The sequence below is a fragment of the Morus notabilis genome, unplaced genomic scaffold, assembly GCF_000414095.1.
Source record: "Morus notabilis unplaced genomic scaffold, ASM41409v2 Scaffold857, whole genome shotgun sequence".
NCBI lineage: Eukaryota > Viridiplantae > Streptophyta > Magnoliopsida > Rosales > Moraceae > Morus > Morus notabilis.
Genome location: NW_010356843.1, coordinates 1 through 15,731, shown reverse-complemented (window position 1 = coordinate 15,731; position 15,731 = coordinate 1). Strand labels below are relative to the sequence as shown.

General features: G+C 38.6%; 1 protein-coding gene across 1 annotated transcript; it reads left to right on the top strand.

The window, feature by feature from the left end:
- The first annotated feature begins 3,862 nt into the window (after positions 1–3,862).
- Positions 3,863–14,823, top strand: LOC21388052 (surfeit locus protein 1). The gene is made up of 7 exons (XM_024162328.1): positions 3,863–4,221; positions 4,317–4,417; positions 5,636–5,874; positions 6,601–6,775; positions 6,854–7,137; positions 14,013–14,095; positions 14,451–14,823. The coding sequence occupies exons 1-6, from the start codon at positions 4,086–4,088 to the stop codon at positions 14,083–14,085; spliced, it is 1,008 nt and encodes a 335-aa protein (XP_024018096.1). The 5' UTR covers positions 3,863–4,085; the 3' UTR covers positions 14,086–14,095; positions 14,451–14,823.
- Positions 14,824–15,731: the final 908 nt, after the last annotated feature.

Genomic DNA, 15,731 nt, shown 5'->3' with positions numbered 1-15,731 from the left:
AAAAAACACAAAAAATAAACAATGAGCTTGAGAGAGCTTGAAGTTAAAAAAAGCTTTGAGAGCTTTAAGACTTGAGATGATAGCACTTTGAGAGAGAGAGCTTTAGGATTTTGTGTGAGCTTGTGAAAAAATTACGAGAGATTTGAGAGCAAGTGAGATAGATTGAGAGAGATTGACAGAGAGTGTGAGAAATGTTGTGAAAAAAATGTTTGGGGGATGAGGTATTTATATGGAAATTTTTGGGTTAAAAGAATCAATTTTTTCTCCAAAATTTTGATTCCAATGGCTATTGTTTGTCACGGCTGGTCGGGCTTTGGGCGGCGGTCGGGCTTTTTGAGCAACGACACAAAATCAAGCCGTTGAAGTCGGCTTTCGAGCCGCGGTCAGGTCGGGCAGCAACGGTAAAAAAATTAGCCGTTGATTCTGTTGGTTTCCAAATCGAATTCGGATGCGGAAGTGTGAGGGTAGTGGATCATGTATTACAAAAATTTTCATAAAACATTTGAGACACTCTATAGATTATATTACTTTATGCACGAATAAATTAAACACATTAATTTATTTAATAAGAACTCAATTAGGAATTATACATTGCGGCCGATTAGGATGATAACTTGAGTTCTTTGACCACAAACAATTCTTGCTCTGAAGTTTTGTGTTTAGAAAACCAATGTCTTCCACGTCAATTCCTAGAATCCACGAAGACGTGTGTGTGGGCACACCTGAGATAAAACGGGTTAGAATAAACACTCGAATTTTCACAAACATCAACGCTTGCACGATGTGAAACTTTTGCTGAAAAATTTTTCCTCTCACTATATTAGAGAATTCGGTCACCACTCAAAAATAGGGTAAAAAATTGTATCTCATAATTTTCTATCATTCTCTTATTTATAGAGTAGAAGTCAAACTCCTAGAAGGAATCCAATCTTTATCTCCAAGATAAAATTTGTTAATTATCTCCAATTTGAATTTGGAACAAAAATCTCCCACTCCTTATCCTCAATATGGCCGGCCAACATTAGGTGATCCTATCCTTGTGGTAGGTGCCAAATACAGATAGGGAATGTAGAGAAAATCATCCTTTATCCTGCAGTCCAATTTTGACTCTAATTTAAATTTCAATTTAAGTCAAACATAAATTAATTTGAATTCTAAATTGAACAACTTATCCAATAAGTTTAAATAGATATATCTAGATGTGTTCACACTGTGTCTTGTGTTCACACTATGTGAACACCTTCACATAAGTGATCCAAAATTTAAATTCAAATTTAAATAATCACATTATTTAATTTATAAATAATTCTCAATTAATTATTCTCGAGTGTTTAATTTTAGAATTCCGTAATTCTAAAATTCTCATTTTGCCATTTGTGTCTTGTAGAATTACTAAGATGACGCGGGGACTAATGGACCCAAAATCCCGAGCTCGAGTAAAATTAATAATTAATTAATTAATTCTATTCATTCCAATAGTTACTCCACTATAAACTTGGAATTGCACTCTCGAAATTATAGACATAAATTACTTCTAAATTGTGAAGTGTCCATTTGATATAGTCATTGCATATAGATCAATCCTCCATAAATAATTCATAATTAGAGCTAGGTAGAATCTGTTAACCTCTCTAATTATATCTTCATCCTTGAGTACCATTGATTCTCTAATGGATAGTGATTCATAAAACACATTCACGAACCATAGCGCTCTTACTAATCCAAGTACCGAATCAACACTCAAGAGAATTATTTATCTGATTCTTTCTCAAGAAGGAATGGATTCCATCTCGTATAATAACATTCCCGGCTACATATTTCATCATGTCTCTAAAATATAAGGAATAAGATTTAGAGTCTTGGAATCCGTACCGAGTAAATCAAAAGACACAAATCCATAAATAGGAGTCTGTTAAGAACTCAGGATTAAGATCATTCTATATATGACAATCGATAGACTAAATTAGAATTTCTATACTTAACGAAAATTATTAGAAATCCATATTTTGTCTGTGTCCTTGTTCCACATAATCTCATTATGCATAATACACTCATTCAATATCTTGTCATATTAACAGTGCGGATAACACCATTACATTCTAAATGTGAATGACATATATTAGTAATGTTTTAATTAAAGATTCTGAACTTCAATTAAATTTATTACGAACATCGCTTTTGATTATTATCCTTAAACATTATCCTCTCGCATATAACGCTTATATACAATGTTTAAGGTCACATCAATAATTACAGAATTTTCGTTTGATATTCATAAAATATTCACAAATATATACACATAAAATGATGAATAAACTCTTTTATTAAATAAATAATAAATATTCTATTACATCTCATGCTTCTAGGACACCATTCCTAACAGATTTAAGCTTTCGGGCGGGCATTCGGGCATGGGGTATCAACGGACGGCAGGCTTGGTTCAAATTCTCTTCTTCGGGCTGCCTGAGCCCTAGCTTGTTTAAGTAGGCTGGACGGGCGGACATAGGGTTTTGCCCGCCAAACTCGAAAAAATTCAGGTATCAGGCAGGCCCACCGCCCGAAGTTCCAGCATTAGTTCTTTACATGAATAATATTCAACTCATCATTGGAAATGATGTGGAATCCATGAGCGACGTAAAGAAGTGGTTAGCAATTTCAAATAAAAGATTTGCGAGAGGTAGGTTATGTTTTTGGGATTAAGATTATTCAAAATCATAAGAAAAAGGTGTTGACATTGTCTCATGTATCTTACATTGACAAGATGTTTGTCAGATTCATGCTACAGAACTCCAATAATGGGAATTTGCCCTCAAGGCACAATATTCATCTTTTTAAATAGTAATGTCCTAAGACTCCATAGGAGAAGGAACCAACTCCTGTGTCCCCTTATTGCTGTCCCTTTTTGTGTCCCTCCAGTAATATTGTGACACGTCAATTAAAATGTCACGTCGATTAAAGATTCCTATCACGTTAATTAAAAAGTCATGACGTTATTATTAGGGAAACACATAAGTGGATAGGAAAAAGGGGGCATATGAACCCAATCCCGTAGGAGAAAGAGGATATGAGACAATACCATATGCATTTGCAATCTGGAGCCTAACGCATACCATGATGTGTGCTCGGCCTAATATCTACTATGCAGTGGAAGAGGTCAGCCGTCATTAGTAGAGCTTAAGATTTAGGCCCCGTTCATTTCACGATTCGAGTTTAGGATTCGAGTTTTGTTATAGTAAAAAGTTCTAAAAAATAATAATATCTAGCTTTTTACTACAGTAAAAAGTTCTTACATAAAATCACATCTCAACTCGAATTAAAAATTAGAATCAACAAACTAAATGGGCTTTTAAACCACTTATTTTAACCCACTTTCTAAAGAGCCATTTTTTTCTTTCTTCTCCCTCTTTCCTTTTATTGCCTCCCCTTCTTGATTTGGTATGACTGTTTGGTTCGGACCGTACACAATTAAATAGGATTATTTACGAATACAAAAAGACAAAAATTGAAATGGCAACATTTTATTTACGATGGCCACAATAGTAATTAAGGACCCAAAAAATATAAGATGCCAAAAATACACTTAACACCTTTATTATAATAAAAAAATAAAAATAAAAAACCTTAAGAAAGCACAAAATCACTTTTCACCCTTTTTTTCGTAAACAGATTTAAAGTTTAAACTATTTTATTAAATGTTTAATTTATTAATTCAAAATTATAATTTAAAATTATTTTTAATTTATGTATATTTTTTATAAAAAAAAATATTATAATAAATTATAAATTATAATTCAACTCTACCAACTAAAACGTACAATGTAATCTGATTTGAACTCCTTTGAAACCATTTCATAAGGAACCATCTTTTCTTTCTTCTCCCTCTTTCCTTATATTGCCGCCCCTTCAAAGTCTATTCCATTCCTGTCGTCTCTTTTTCTTCCATCTTCATCTCACTTCTGGGCGCCACACCACAGCCCTCGTCGCCCCCAAGCAAGCCACCGGCACCGTCACGGAGCTTGTCGTTACGCTCGTCCTAGCCCTCTTCCAGATCTCTGTCGCGCCCCCACTGCGCCAGATGCATCAAAATGACAACTTCAACCGCCATTACCAAAGCCATAATCAAGCTCAGCCGCAATGGTCGCTCCCTATATTCTCCATCCTCAGTCTTCTACACTTCCTCCGCAGCTGAATCTCACTCAACGTCCTCTTTCCAATCTCCCGGTCAGTTCAGTTTCGGTGTTACTAAATTTTGTTTCTTTTGTTTATTTATTTATATATTTATTTTTCTTTCTGGGTTCGTGGATAATCTGAATCAGAGAAAGAAAATAGGTCAAGATTGTCAAAATGGTTGCTGTTTCTTCCCGGAGCTATCACATTTGGTCTGGGCACTTGGCAGATTTTTAGAAAACAAGAGAAGGTGTTGTATTTTTCTCGTATTTTTTGTTCTCTTTTCACGGTTTTTTTTTTTTTTGGGTCAAAATTTTTACTTGTTTTACTTTTATCAGTAATTCAGCATTAGTTCACAGCTTCACGTATGTAAAAACTGTTCATTCCTGTATTTTATGTGCATATCTGTATTGTATTTATGGGATTCGTTTGGGCCTTAGATTATTGTTTGGTAGTCACTTGTTTTTACTACTAAAAAAACAACCGTTTTGGAAGAAAACTTTAATTTAATGTGTAGTTACTTGATTTTAGTGTGAAGTATCATTCTTGTAGACAAATTGTTGGGAAATGATCAGCTAGATGGATGTGAGGAGTTGGATGACATGTTTCTCTGAGGGCTTAAATCTACCGTCTCTTATGGTTCTTGGCCTAATCTGTGAATCCCACAATAGGCTTCCCAGTGTCGGAAACATTATATAACCTGTGAAAGAAAAAAAAGAAAGAGAAAGATAAGAAAACCGGGTGAGAGTGAGAGGTGTTAGAAATGAATTTGGATGCAACAACCATCGATTTTATTCGAAACACACAACTTAGTACTTAAGATGAAAAGATAGAGTTTTGTTGTCAACAAAATGCTATCTGCATATTTCAACGTTAAAAACGGAACTATGATTTGTGGGAAATGTAAACCTATAGTAAGAGAAATCGAATGCATTTCAAGTTTACTACTTTAGACTTGCTGATTTAGTCTCTTTCTTTTATACCCTTGAGTCAAGAATTCTGTAATTTTTAATTTTCAGCATGTTGAACTTGTTAAACTATCTGTTTGTGTGCCTTCACTTTCTTTTACTTTTAAAACTATGATATTGCATGTCGTTTTTCTGTATAGATGCAATAACTCTCTGTTTTTACCTTTTTTCTTTTCAGGAAAAATTCATATTCATATCATGTCTATGAAATCTCATTATTATATAGGCAAGGAAAATTAGTTGCTCTGTATAAATTATGATTCATCTATATCATTTCATTTGAAAATTAGACCATATCATGAGAAAGTGAGGAGAAATCAAGAACAAAAAAACACTTGGGGCCATCACAATCAAAATGACCTTAACTTTCAACTGTTTTCTTTTATGGGTTACCATTCTTGAGAATCAAACCAAAGTAATCATGTTGCTAATCAAGACTTCAGCATTCCATTATCAATCAATGGCATATGCCATATGCTAACAAGTAATTTTTGTTGCAGGTGAAAATGCTAGAATATAGGCAGAAGAGATTGGGAATGGAACCTCTAAACTGTAACACTTTGTTAGAACCGAATGAAGAATTGGACTCTTTGGAATTTAGAAAGGTCATATGCAGGGGAGTTCTTGATGAGAATAAATCAATCTTCGTGGGTCCTCGTTCAAGAAGCATTTCAGGAGTGACGGAGAATGGCTACTATGTCATTACACCCCTTCTGCCTATCCCCAACGACCAAGATAGGTATATGCATCTCAGTGTTTGGTTGCCTTTAATGATACATTATGGCAGTCATGCAATAATGTCCAATGAAATCGTACGCATCCCTGTTTTTTGGGGTGGTCAAGACTCAAGTTGATCTTGTACACTTGCTTGTTGCAATACCCCTCAAAACACATTAGGTTGCATTTGGTCTTTAAGTGCTTGGTAGGCAGCTTGTAGGTTATGCTTGTACGTTGTTAATAAACTTTGTATATTTCCAAATTATCTCATGAGTTGCATCCTTAAACTTTTTTTTTTTGTTTTTCTCGTTCTGGTCATATATCTGAGTCAAAAATAGAATATACATGTGTATATCTCTTTCAACTGTAGGTTTAGCGTTTCGGTTTGGGATCAACTACTATTACTAACAGTTATTGTGGGTTTCAAAAGCTTTTATTTTCCTGTTTCTCTTTCTGAGAAAACTTCTAAAGACTTACCTTCTCTGAACGCAATTTGAGATATCACGTTTGCTTGGTTAGATCTATCTGTGAGTGTAGTTTTATTCTGATGAACAAATTTTCTCACAATCAAAAGATTTAGGCTTTTAAACTAGAGAGAGAATTTCAAAATCGCCCTATCTATGACTGTTTCTTGCACCAATCACATTTTGTGTTTTAACTGTAACTTCTTTCACACATTTGGCCTATAATTTCAGACTTTTATAGCATACTTCTTTCAGCTGAAAATGTATTTATTTCCTTGTTCCAGCGTGCAGTCACCAATTCTGGTAAATAGAGGATGGGTCCCCCGCACTTGGAAAGATAAAGCTTTAGAAGTTGCACGTGATGCAGAACAATCTTCGAAGCAAGAAACCCACATTGTCGAAGAGAGCGAAAGAAGCTCCTGGTGGAAGTTTTGGACAAAGAAGCCCAAAACAATTGAGGTAGTTTCTTTTTATTAATTATGCAATTACTGATAAACCAATGTTTAAGATTCCATATTAACCTCAGAGATCTTACAGGATCATGTCCAAGTCGTTTCGCCTGTTGAAGTTATCGGGATCGTTCGTGGGAGTGAGAAGCCAAGCATATTTGTTCCCCCAAATGAACCAAGCTCCAACCAGTGGTTCTATGTTGATATTCCTGCAATTGCTCGTACTTGTGGACTCCCTGAGGCTACTATATATATTGAAGACATCAATGAAAATGTCAATCCAAGTAACCCTTATCCTTTACCAAAGGATGTGAATACCTTGATTCGAAGTTCGGTCATGCCCCAGGACCATTTAAATTATACGTTGACCTGGTATGCAAGTTTTTCTTTTGGTATCCTTGCTTAAGAATTTGCATGCTGTTATGCTGTCATCTTATGAGGGACTTGAATGATTATTCTTATGGTATATCAAGTCATTGTTGTGTGTGTTTGATACCTGTTTATCTCTCTCCCTCTTTTTTTTTTTTTTTTTTTTTTTTTTTTTTTGTTGTGTTTTTTTCCCTTTTTTCTCTCCCCCCCTTTTTTTTTTTTTTTTTTTTTTTTTTTGTTAGTTCATCTATGGGTCAAAATGGATTTTTTTTTTTTTTTTTAATAAGAAACGAGAAAAATTTATTAATAAGAGGAAAAAGGTGCAACAGGGGACAAGGAGTCCACCAAAACAAATGAAAAAACGAATCTGAAAAACTAAAAGCACAAGATTAATGTAGGACTAGATCCCACCTTCTTAACTAATCTGAAAAAGAAAAAGCACTACAGCCTGAAACTTGAGAAAGCCATAAAGCCACCCAAAATCTAATTTTATCCCACACTTCAATTATATCTCCCTCTGTGTCTTCAAAGATCCGGTTGTTCCTCCCTAGCCAAAGGGCCCAAGTAGCAGTAAGAGTAACCACATTCCAAAGCTGCTTACTACTCTTGCTTCTACCAACCAAAAAAAATCACCATTAAGGATGTCCGAAGCAAAGTTTGGGATCACCCAAGGAAAACGAAAATCGGCCAGGATTCGATAAAGAATGCGCAGAGAAAAGGGACAGCGTAAGTGGTTAATGGGAACTGGGAATTGCTGGTTTATAGTAGGAGGAAGAAACGTTAGAAATAAGTGATGCTGATGCTGACGTGGATTTGAATAAGTGAGGCTGGCGTGGAGTTGGCCATTTGGGAGTTTGTGGAGAAAGCTTTCAGCAATCTTGCTGAGGAAGCTTCTCTTGTAATAACAGAAATTAGTTGTTGTTAGATTTGTTAGTTTGTTAGCAAAGTCTATAAATAAACAGGGGCTCCTAGAGGTTAGGGACTTTTGGATTGTATAGAGTTGTGAGGAGAGACGGTGATTCTCTCGAAAAATCACCTGTGTAATTCGTCCTTCGTTAATCCTAGAGGTTTCCATCAAATTGGTATCAGAGCTGTTCCGTCTGGGAATGGTTGCTTCAAGGGCCGAAAAAATGGACGGCAGAGTGGAAGTGGTGGAGAAAGACATCGGAGAACTTAAAGGAGTGGCTGGACAACTTTCAATGGACATGGGAGCTGTGAAGGAATACATGAAGGAACTTACCGATTGGATGAGGCCGGGGAACGGCGCGAATCCATCGGCAGAGCAGGCTAGGGCTTCTGCTTCGAACGATGGAGAAGGCGGAGGCGCGATGGCGGTGGCGTTTCATCCCGGTCATGGTTCAGCACCGATCGGCGGAGAATCGAGGTTTCGCCGATGATCCGCGGCTTGAGCGATATTTCTAGGTCCAAGGCGTCGAGGAGGTGGAACGAGTGGCGGCGGCGGTGATTGGCCTCGAAGGGAAGGCGTTGAACTGGTTCCAGTGGTTGGAATCCAGATCAGGTCACATCTCGTGGCTGAGATTCAAGGAATCTTTAATTCAGCGATTTAGGTCTTTGCAAACTGGCAATCATTACGAAGCTTTAATTGCTTTACGACAGGACTCATCGGTGGCTGAATTCCGTGAGAAATTCGAGCTGCTCTCTTCTCCTTTGAGAGAAGCCGACGAGGAGTTTCTGATGGGAGCCTTCTCGAATGGTCTGGCTGAAGAAATCAAGGCAGAGGTTCGTATGGTGAAGCTTGCCTCCCTTGTCCAACTGATGGACTTGGCCCAGAAGGTTGAGGAAAAGAATTGGGCCCTGGAACGGGCTCACATGAAACAGGTCTTTAGGCCCAACTCGAGTAAGGAAGGAATTGGGCTTTCAAGAGATTATGGTGGCTTTACGGGGTCGGTGACGGGGGGAGGACCTCTGGTAAGTGGTTCTAGCTGGATACCACCCAAACCGACTGAAGGAGGTAGTGCAACGGTGACACGCAGCAGCTCTCTTCAATCCAACACGTTTGTCAACAAGGAATCTGCTCATGTTCCATCTCAGCTGCTAGAAGGAATGAGAATTTCAGGAAGAGGATTTTTGATGCTAAAATGCAACGCAGGCGAGAACGTGGTTTATGTTTCCGATGTGAAGAAAAGTGGCGAGTCGATCATGTCTGTCAAAATCCCCAACTCCAAGTTCTTATTGCGGCAGAGGATGAGGAGGAAGAAGTCGTGGCTGTCGAGGAAACCAGGACACCGCGGACGCAAGAAGAAGGATCCTTGGAGCTCTCCATGAATTCAATTGTCGGAATTCCATCCATTAATACCATGAAGGTGACAGGTATGATCTTGAACAAAGAAGTGGTAATTTTAATTGATTAAGGAGCTTCTCATAATTTCATTTCTCGGGGAATGGTTGAGGAATTAAAACTTCCAATAGATGGTACACCTAGTTTTGGAATTATGGTGGGAAATGGATACAAAGTGACTGGGCAGGGGGTTTGCCGGCAGGTAGAGGTGAGTTTACAGGGGTTGCATATAATACAAGATTTCTTTCCGATTGAACTTGGTAGTGCCGATGTGATTTTAGGGATTACTTGGCTGGGCATGTTAGGAGAAGTAAGTGCCAATTGGAAGAAATTGACTATGCAGTTCGATTGGCAGGGCAAACGAGTGTTGCTTCAGGATGACCCTTCTTTGTCCAAAACTTTAGTGTCTCTCAAAGCAATACTTAAAGCTATTCAAGAAGAGGGACAGGGGTTTTTGGTGGAATTTGGGCAAGTGACATTGTTAGACCAATCAGTTGGAATTGCAGAAGATGCTGCCTTGGAGGGGTTACTCACTGAATTTCACTCGGTGTTTGAACCTCCAGCAAGCCTTCCTCCTTCACGATTTCATGATCATGCGATTCCACTTAAGGAGGGGATGGATCCTCCCAATTTAAGGCCATACCGTTTTCCCCATTCACAAAAGAATGAGATTGAACGAATTGTGAAAGAAATGATGCCAGGAGGGATCATTAAGCATAGTAATAGTCCGTTTTCGAGTCCGGTATTGCTGGTCAAGAAGAAATCTGGCGAGTGGCGTTGCTACCATCAAATCAGAGTGCGTGAGGAGGATACACCGAAAACAGCCTTTCGTACTCACGCCGGTCATTACGAGTTCTTGGTTATGCCTTTTGGCTTAACAAACTCTCCGGCAACCTTTCAATCCTTAATGAACTAGGTTTTTCGATCACACTTACGGCAGTTTGTTTTGGTTTCTTCGATGATATCCTTGTCTATAGTAAGGACTGGGTTTTCCCATATGCAGCACCTGAGATGTGTTTTTGAATTGCTAAGGCAACACCAATTGGTGGCCAACAAGAAAAAGTGTGTTTTTGGGTAGCCACGAGTGGAATATTTAGGCCATATTATCACGGATACTGGTGTTCAAGCCGATCCGGATGGGTTTAAAAGCCGATCCGGAAAAAAATTGCTGCCATGGTTGATTGGCTCGTGCCCAAGACCATTCGGGATCTACGGGGATTCTTAGGTCTCACCGGCTATTACAGGCGTTTTGTGAGGGATTATGGGAAGGTGGCTGAACCTTTAACACGCCTCCTTAAAAAAGATGCGTTTTTGTGGACTTCGGAAGCCCAAGGTGCTTTCGAAGAGTTAAAACATCGGATGGTCACTATTCCGGTGCTTGCCTTACCGGACTTCAGCAAAACTTTTATCATTGAGACTGATGCTTCTGGACGCGGATTGGGGGTTGTTTTGATGCAGGACAATCGGCCTATTGCTTTTATCAGCCAATCACTTTCCGATCGTGGTCGTTCCAAATCTGTGTATGAGTGCGAGCTTATGGCGGTTGTTTTGGCCACAAAAAAAATGGCGTCATTATCTTTTGGGAAGGCATTTTATAGTGCGGACAGATCAACGTAGCTTGCGGTTCCTTCTTGAACAGCAAGTCATGAATGAGGCTCAGCAACGGTGGATTTGTAAACTCATTGGTTTGGACTTTGAAATTCAGTATAAACCGGGTAAGGATAACCGGGTGGCTGATGCCCTCTCCAGAAAACACAAGGAACCCCACCTGCAAGTGTTTTCAGTTGTGCACACACGGGAGTTGGAAGCTATTGAGGAGGCGGTGCAGAAGGATGATAAGTTGCGGTTGATTGTTAAAGGGCTTTTGTTAGATCCTCAATTCAAAGCCGGTTATCAGCTCAAAGGTGGCCGCCTCTATTACAAAAATAGGTTGGTGTTACCACAACAATCTCCTTTAGTTCCAAAATTTTTCCGTGAATTTCATTCCTCGGCTGTGGGAGGACATTCCGGATTCTTTCGTACTTATAAGCATTTGGCGGCCATCCTATTTTGGGAGGGGATGAAGCGTGATATTCAGCGCTTGGTCGCGGAATGCGACATTTGCTAGCGGGTGAAGTATGATGCCCTGAAACCGGCCGGATTGCTACAACCCTTGCTAATTCCGGAGCAAGTTTGGGATGATGTATCCTTAGACTTTATTGGGGTTTTGCCTATGGCCTTGGGGCGTGATATGATTATGGTGGTAGTGGATCGCCTCACCAAATATGTGCATTTTTTCGCACTGTCCCATCCTTTTATAGCTCGGGAAGTTGCGGCCGTTTTTGTGCAGGGAGTGGTCCGTTTGCATGGTTTCCGCGCTCTATCGTTTCTGATGGGGATCGAGTGTTCATCAGTCACTTTTGGAAGGAACTGTTTCGGCTAGCTGGTACCGAGCTTCGTATGAGCTCTGCTTACCATCCGCAAACTGATGGACAGACGGAGGTGGTTAACCGGAGTTTGGAGGATTATTTGAGGTGTTTTTGTGGTAACAAACCACGTCAGTGGCCTAATTGGTTGGGATCGGTTGAGTTTTGGTTCAACACTACCTTCCACAGTTCGGATGACACCCTTTCGCGCTTTGTATGGTTGTGAGGCTCCTATTCTATTCCGTTGGGAGGACGGTAGCTCGGTGGTGGAAGCTATTAATCATCAGTTGCGTGACCGAAATGACATACTTCGGGAGTTGAAGGAGCGCTTGACTATTGCCCCGCAGCGGATGAAGTTGTATGCGGACAAGAAGCGCCGGGATGTCCAATTTGGGGTCGGCGATTGGGTTTTCCTGAAGCTCCAGCCCTATCATCTGCGGTCGCTGGCCCGTCGGCGCAATGAAAAGTTGAGTCCTCGCTTCTATGGGCCATTTTTGGTGGTGGAGCGGGTTGGTGAGGTTGCATACCGTCTACAGCTTCCTTCTTTTGCGCGCATTCATGATGTCTTCCATGTGTCCCAACTGCGGAAAGTGTTGCAGCCTTCCACTCCTGTGCAGCAGTTTCCGGCTGCTTTGACAGAGGACATGGAGTTGGCAGTTGAACCCGCAGCATTGCTTCAATCTCGGACGCTGTTGGATGGCTCTCTTGAGGTTCTGGTCCAATGGAAGGATCTCCCTGAATGTGACAGCACCTGGGAGTCGTGGGAGTTGTTATCTGCCCAGTTTCCTGACTTGAACCTTGAGGACAAGGTTCTTGCGCATGGGGAGGGTGATGATGGGAACCGGGAATTGCTGGTTTATCGGAGGAAGAAATGTTAGAAATAAGTGATGCTGACGTGGATTTGAATAAGTGAGGCTGGCGTGGAGTTGGCCATTTGGGAGTCTTGTGGAGAAAGCTTTCAGCAATCTTGCTGAGGAAGCTTCTCTTGTAATAACAGAAATTAGTTGTTGTTGGATTTGTTAGTTTGTTAGCAAAGTCTATAAATAAGTAGGGGCTCCTAGAGGTTAGGGACTTTTGGATTGTATAGAGTTGTGAGGAGAGACGGTGATTCTCTCGAAAAATCACCTGTGTGTGTAATTCGTCCTTCGTTAATCCTAGAGGTTTCCATCAGTGGTCTAAAGTTTCGCCATCTGTTTTGCAAAGGACGCACCACCCTAGAGACAGAGATAAGAAAGGTTTCTTTTTTTGTAACAAATTGAGTGTTAAGTTTACTAGAAACAAGCAACCAATTAAACACCTGAACTTTACTAGGAACCAAGGCTTTCCAGATGAAATGGGAGAATTTGAAAACAGGAAGGGTTTGATCATCAATCAAGAAATTGAAAAAGGATTTACAGGAAAAGAACCCTTGACCCTCGAGATCCCAAACCCATCTATCATAAAGATTCACCGACAGACTAACCCCTTCCAAACAGCCCAACAAATCCAAAACCTCACCCATTTCTCTCTCACTCGGATCCCTGCTAAAATGACAATTCCAAGAAACATTGTTCTCACAATCGAAAGAATAGAATGCAGAAATCAAAGCATTTTTGAGGGACGAAATTCTATAAAGGCTAGGAAATCTGTTAGAGAAAGAAGCCCACCCTCCCACACATCTTCCCAAAATGGGCTGAAATGGAATTGGAGATTAGCTCTTATTCAATTCAAATTAATACCTTTTTGTCAATGAATACCATGGGTGATGGCTCATTATTTCATTGAGGATAGATTCTGGATCAAGCAGAACCTACTAGTCTCATTTATTGTGCTACTATAAAATGTTTACAGATGTGAAATTCAGCCTTGTTTCTTTAGCTTATTGTCAAACTTTTTTGAGTGTAAACCTTGCCTCACTAAAGAGTTGGTCAGTTTGAACTTTGAAATTGGTTGGTGCGTATAACTAAATTATGAATTATCCGTTCTGCTCAAGTCTCTAAAACTCAGAACATGAATACTGATTTTTGTTTCCTACTGAGGGGAAAACAAAAAATGTGATAACTGATGTGTGTGTGTGTACGTAAGCTAAACATTTTATTCAAAACTAAGATAGAAATAACATGAATCAAACTTTCATCGGAAAGTATTACAATGCCAATGGTAGCTTTCTCTGATATTAGCTTCAATCTGAGCAGGTATTCCCTATCCGCTGCAGTTACTTTTATGGCTTTCAAGAGAATAAGGCCCAAAAGGAGCTGGAGATGGTAGATTTTTTACTGTAAGATTTTCAACTTTCTTGCTGTCGCTAAAAAACTTTATTTGCAACTATACTAACCTCCTGAGCAATGTTTTTGTCATATTGAGGACATTTTCAGTTTCTTTTAGTAATGTCCATCTTCTTATTAGCTCGTAGTTGGAAAAGATAACGGTTCCCAGCATTTTATGATGAGCTGGTTATAATTAACTTCAAATCTAATGTTCAAAACAAAGGCTACTTTTATAGGACTCATAAAATGGCAAAAGGCATGTCTCATTGACGCCAATAAGTAGTGGGAACAATAGTCTTTACTAGAATATGTTTTTAAGAAATATATATCTTGAAAAATTGGTCTTTAATTCCTTTTCCTTTGCAGGATCATTTGCATACAGCAAGCTTTTTTGAGATTTTCAAGTGAGGAAGAGCTCGGGATCAAGATTGGGGAAACGGGTGTTTTCAAATTGGATTTTTTGTACCCACCTTTTCTAAAGGTTACAAACCCGTGAAGGTCAAAGTTGAGCAATACATAGGATCTTGTTACAACTATATGGACTTTACGTCTTTCCATGAGGTTCTGGTGAAGGGCGAGGCCTGAACTTTTGACCCTTGACAGAGGGATGAAGCTTTTGTTTTGTTCTCCCTCTTCCCATACCGTTGTTGGTAGTTCAGTGAAATGATAAAGAAGTTACAGTTTTTTCTTTGAAGGGAAAAAGGAGTTACAGTTTTGGAATAATGTGAATAATATATTTTTTTTGACAGAAATAAAAAAAAAAAAAATATATATATATATATAATACTGTTTTTGTGCAGTAGTTTGATTCCAACAACAATCACTTGATCAAAATTTATTGCCCCTCCTTGTTGTTGGGTAAAAATATTTATTGATATTAAAATAATATTTCACACACAACATAATTTCACCTATACTAGGATTTCATTAATATAGGAGTTTACTATTTTTAGTTCGGCTCATTCAAGATTATAAGAATAACCTCTTAATTACAATCCCTTAGTACAAGGGAAGATTTTTTTATTCCAATTAAATCCGTAAATTCTATTTTCTATGAATTTGAGAAATTTGGGTTAATTTAAAATTGCGGTTGAACTCGATGAATTTAGCCGAGTTGCCTACATACCTCATTATGGGATTAAGCCACTTGTAGTTCGAATTTGAATTTGGATTATTCCTTGGTGTATGACCTTATGAGGAATTTATGCACTTTGAAATTTGATTTAGTTTTGACTGTCTTTTATGAGGATTTTTAGGATTGAATTTGGTCTTACAACTGCTCTTAAATTTTAGGTTGCCTACGTATCCGATAGGGAATCAAGTCAATCGTAATTCTTGAATTTGAATTTGGATTTTGGAGAATTTCCTGATATATGACCATAGGAAGAGTTCAAAGATGGTTTAAAATTTGATTTAGAATTTTGCTTTAGAATTTGGATTTGAAAGTTATATTTAGATAATTCCTCAGTATATGACCTTATGGGGAACTAAAAGGATCTTTTTTGAATTTAGGTTTTGAGATTTTTTTTTATTTGAATTTGGGATTTGAAAATTTTGAGGTGAATGACCTCGTTTTGGACTTTTGAGAATTTGCTTCTCATTTTATTTTTTTTTAACTTTGAACCACACCTAATTTGATAGGTTGCC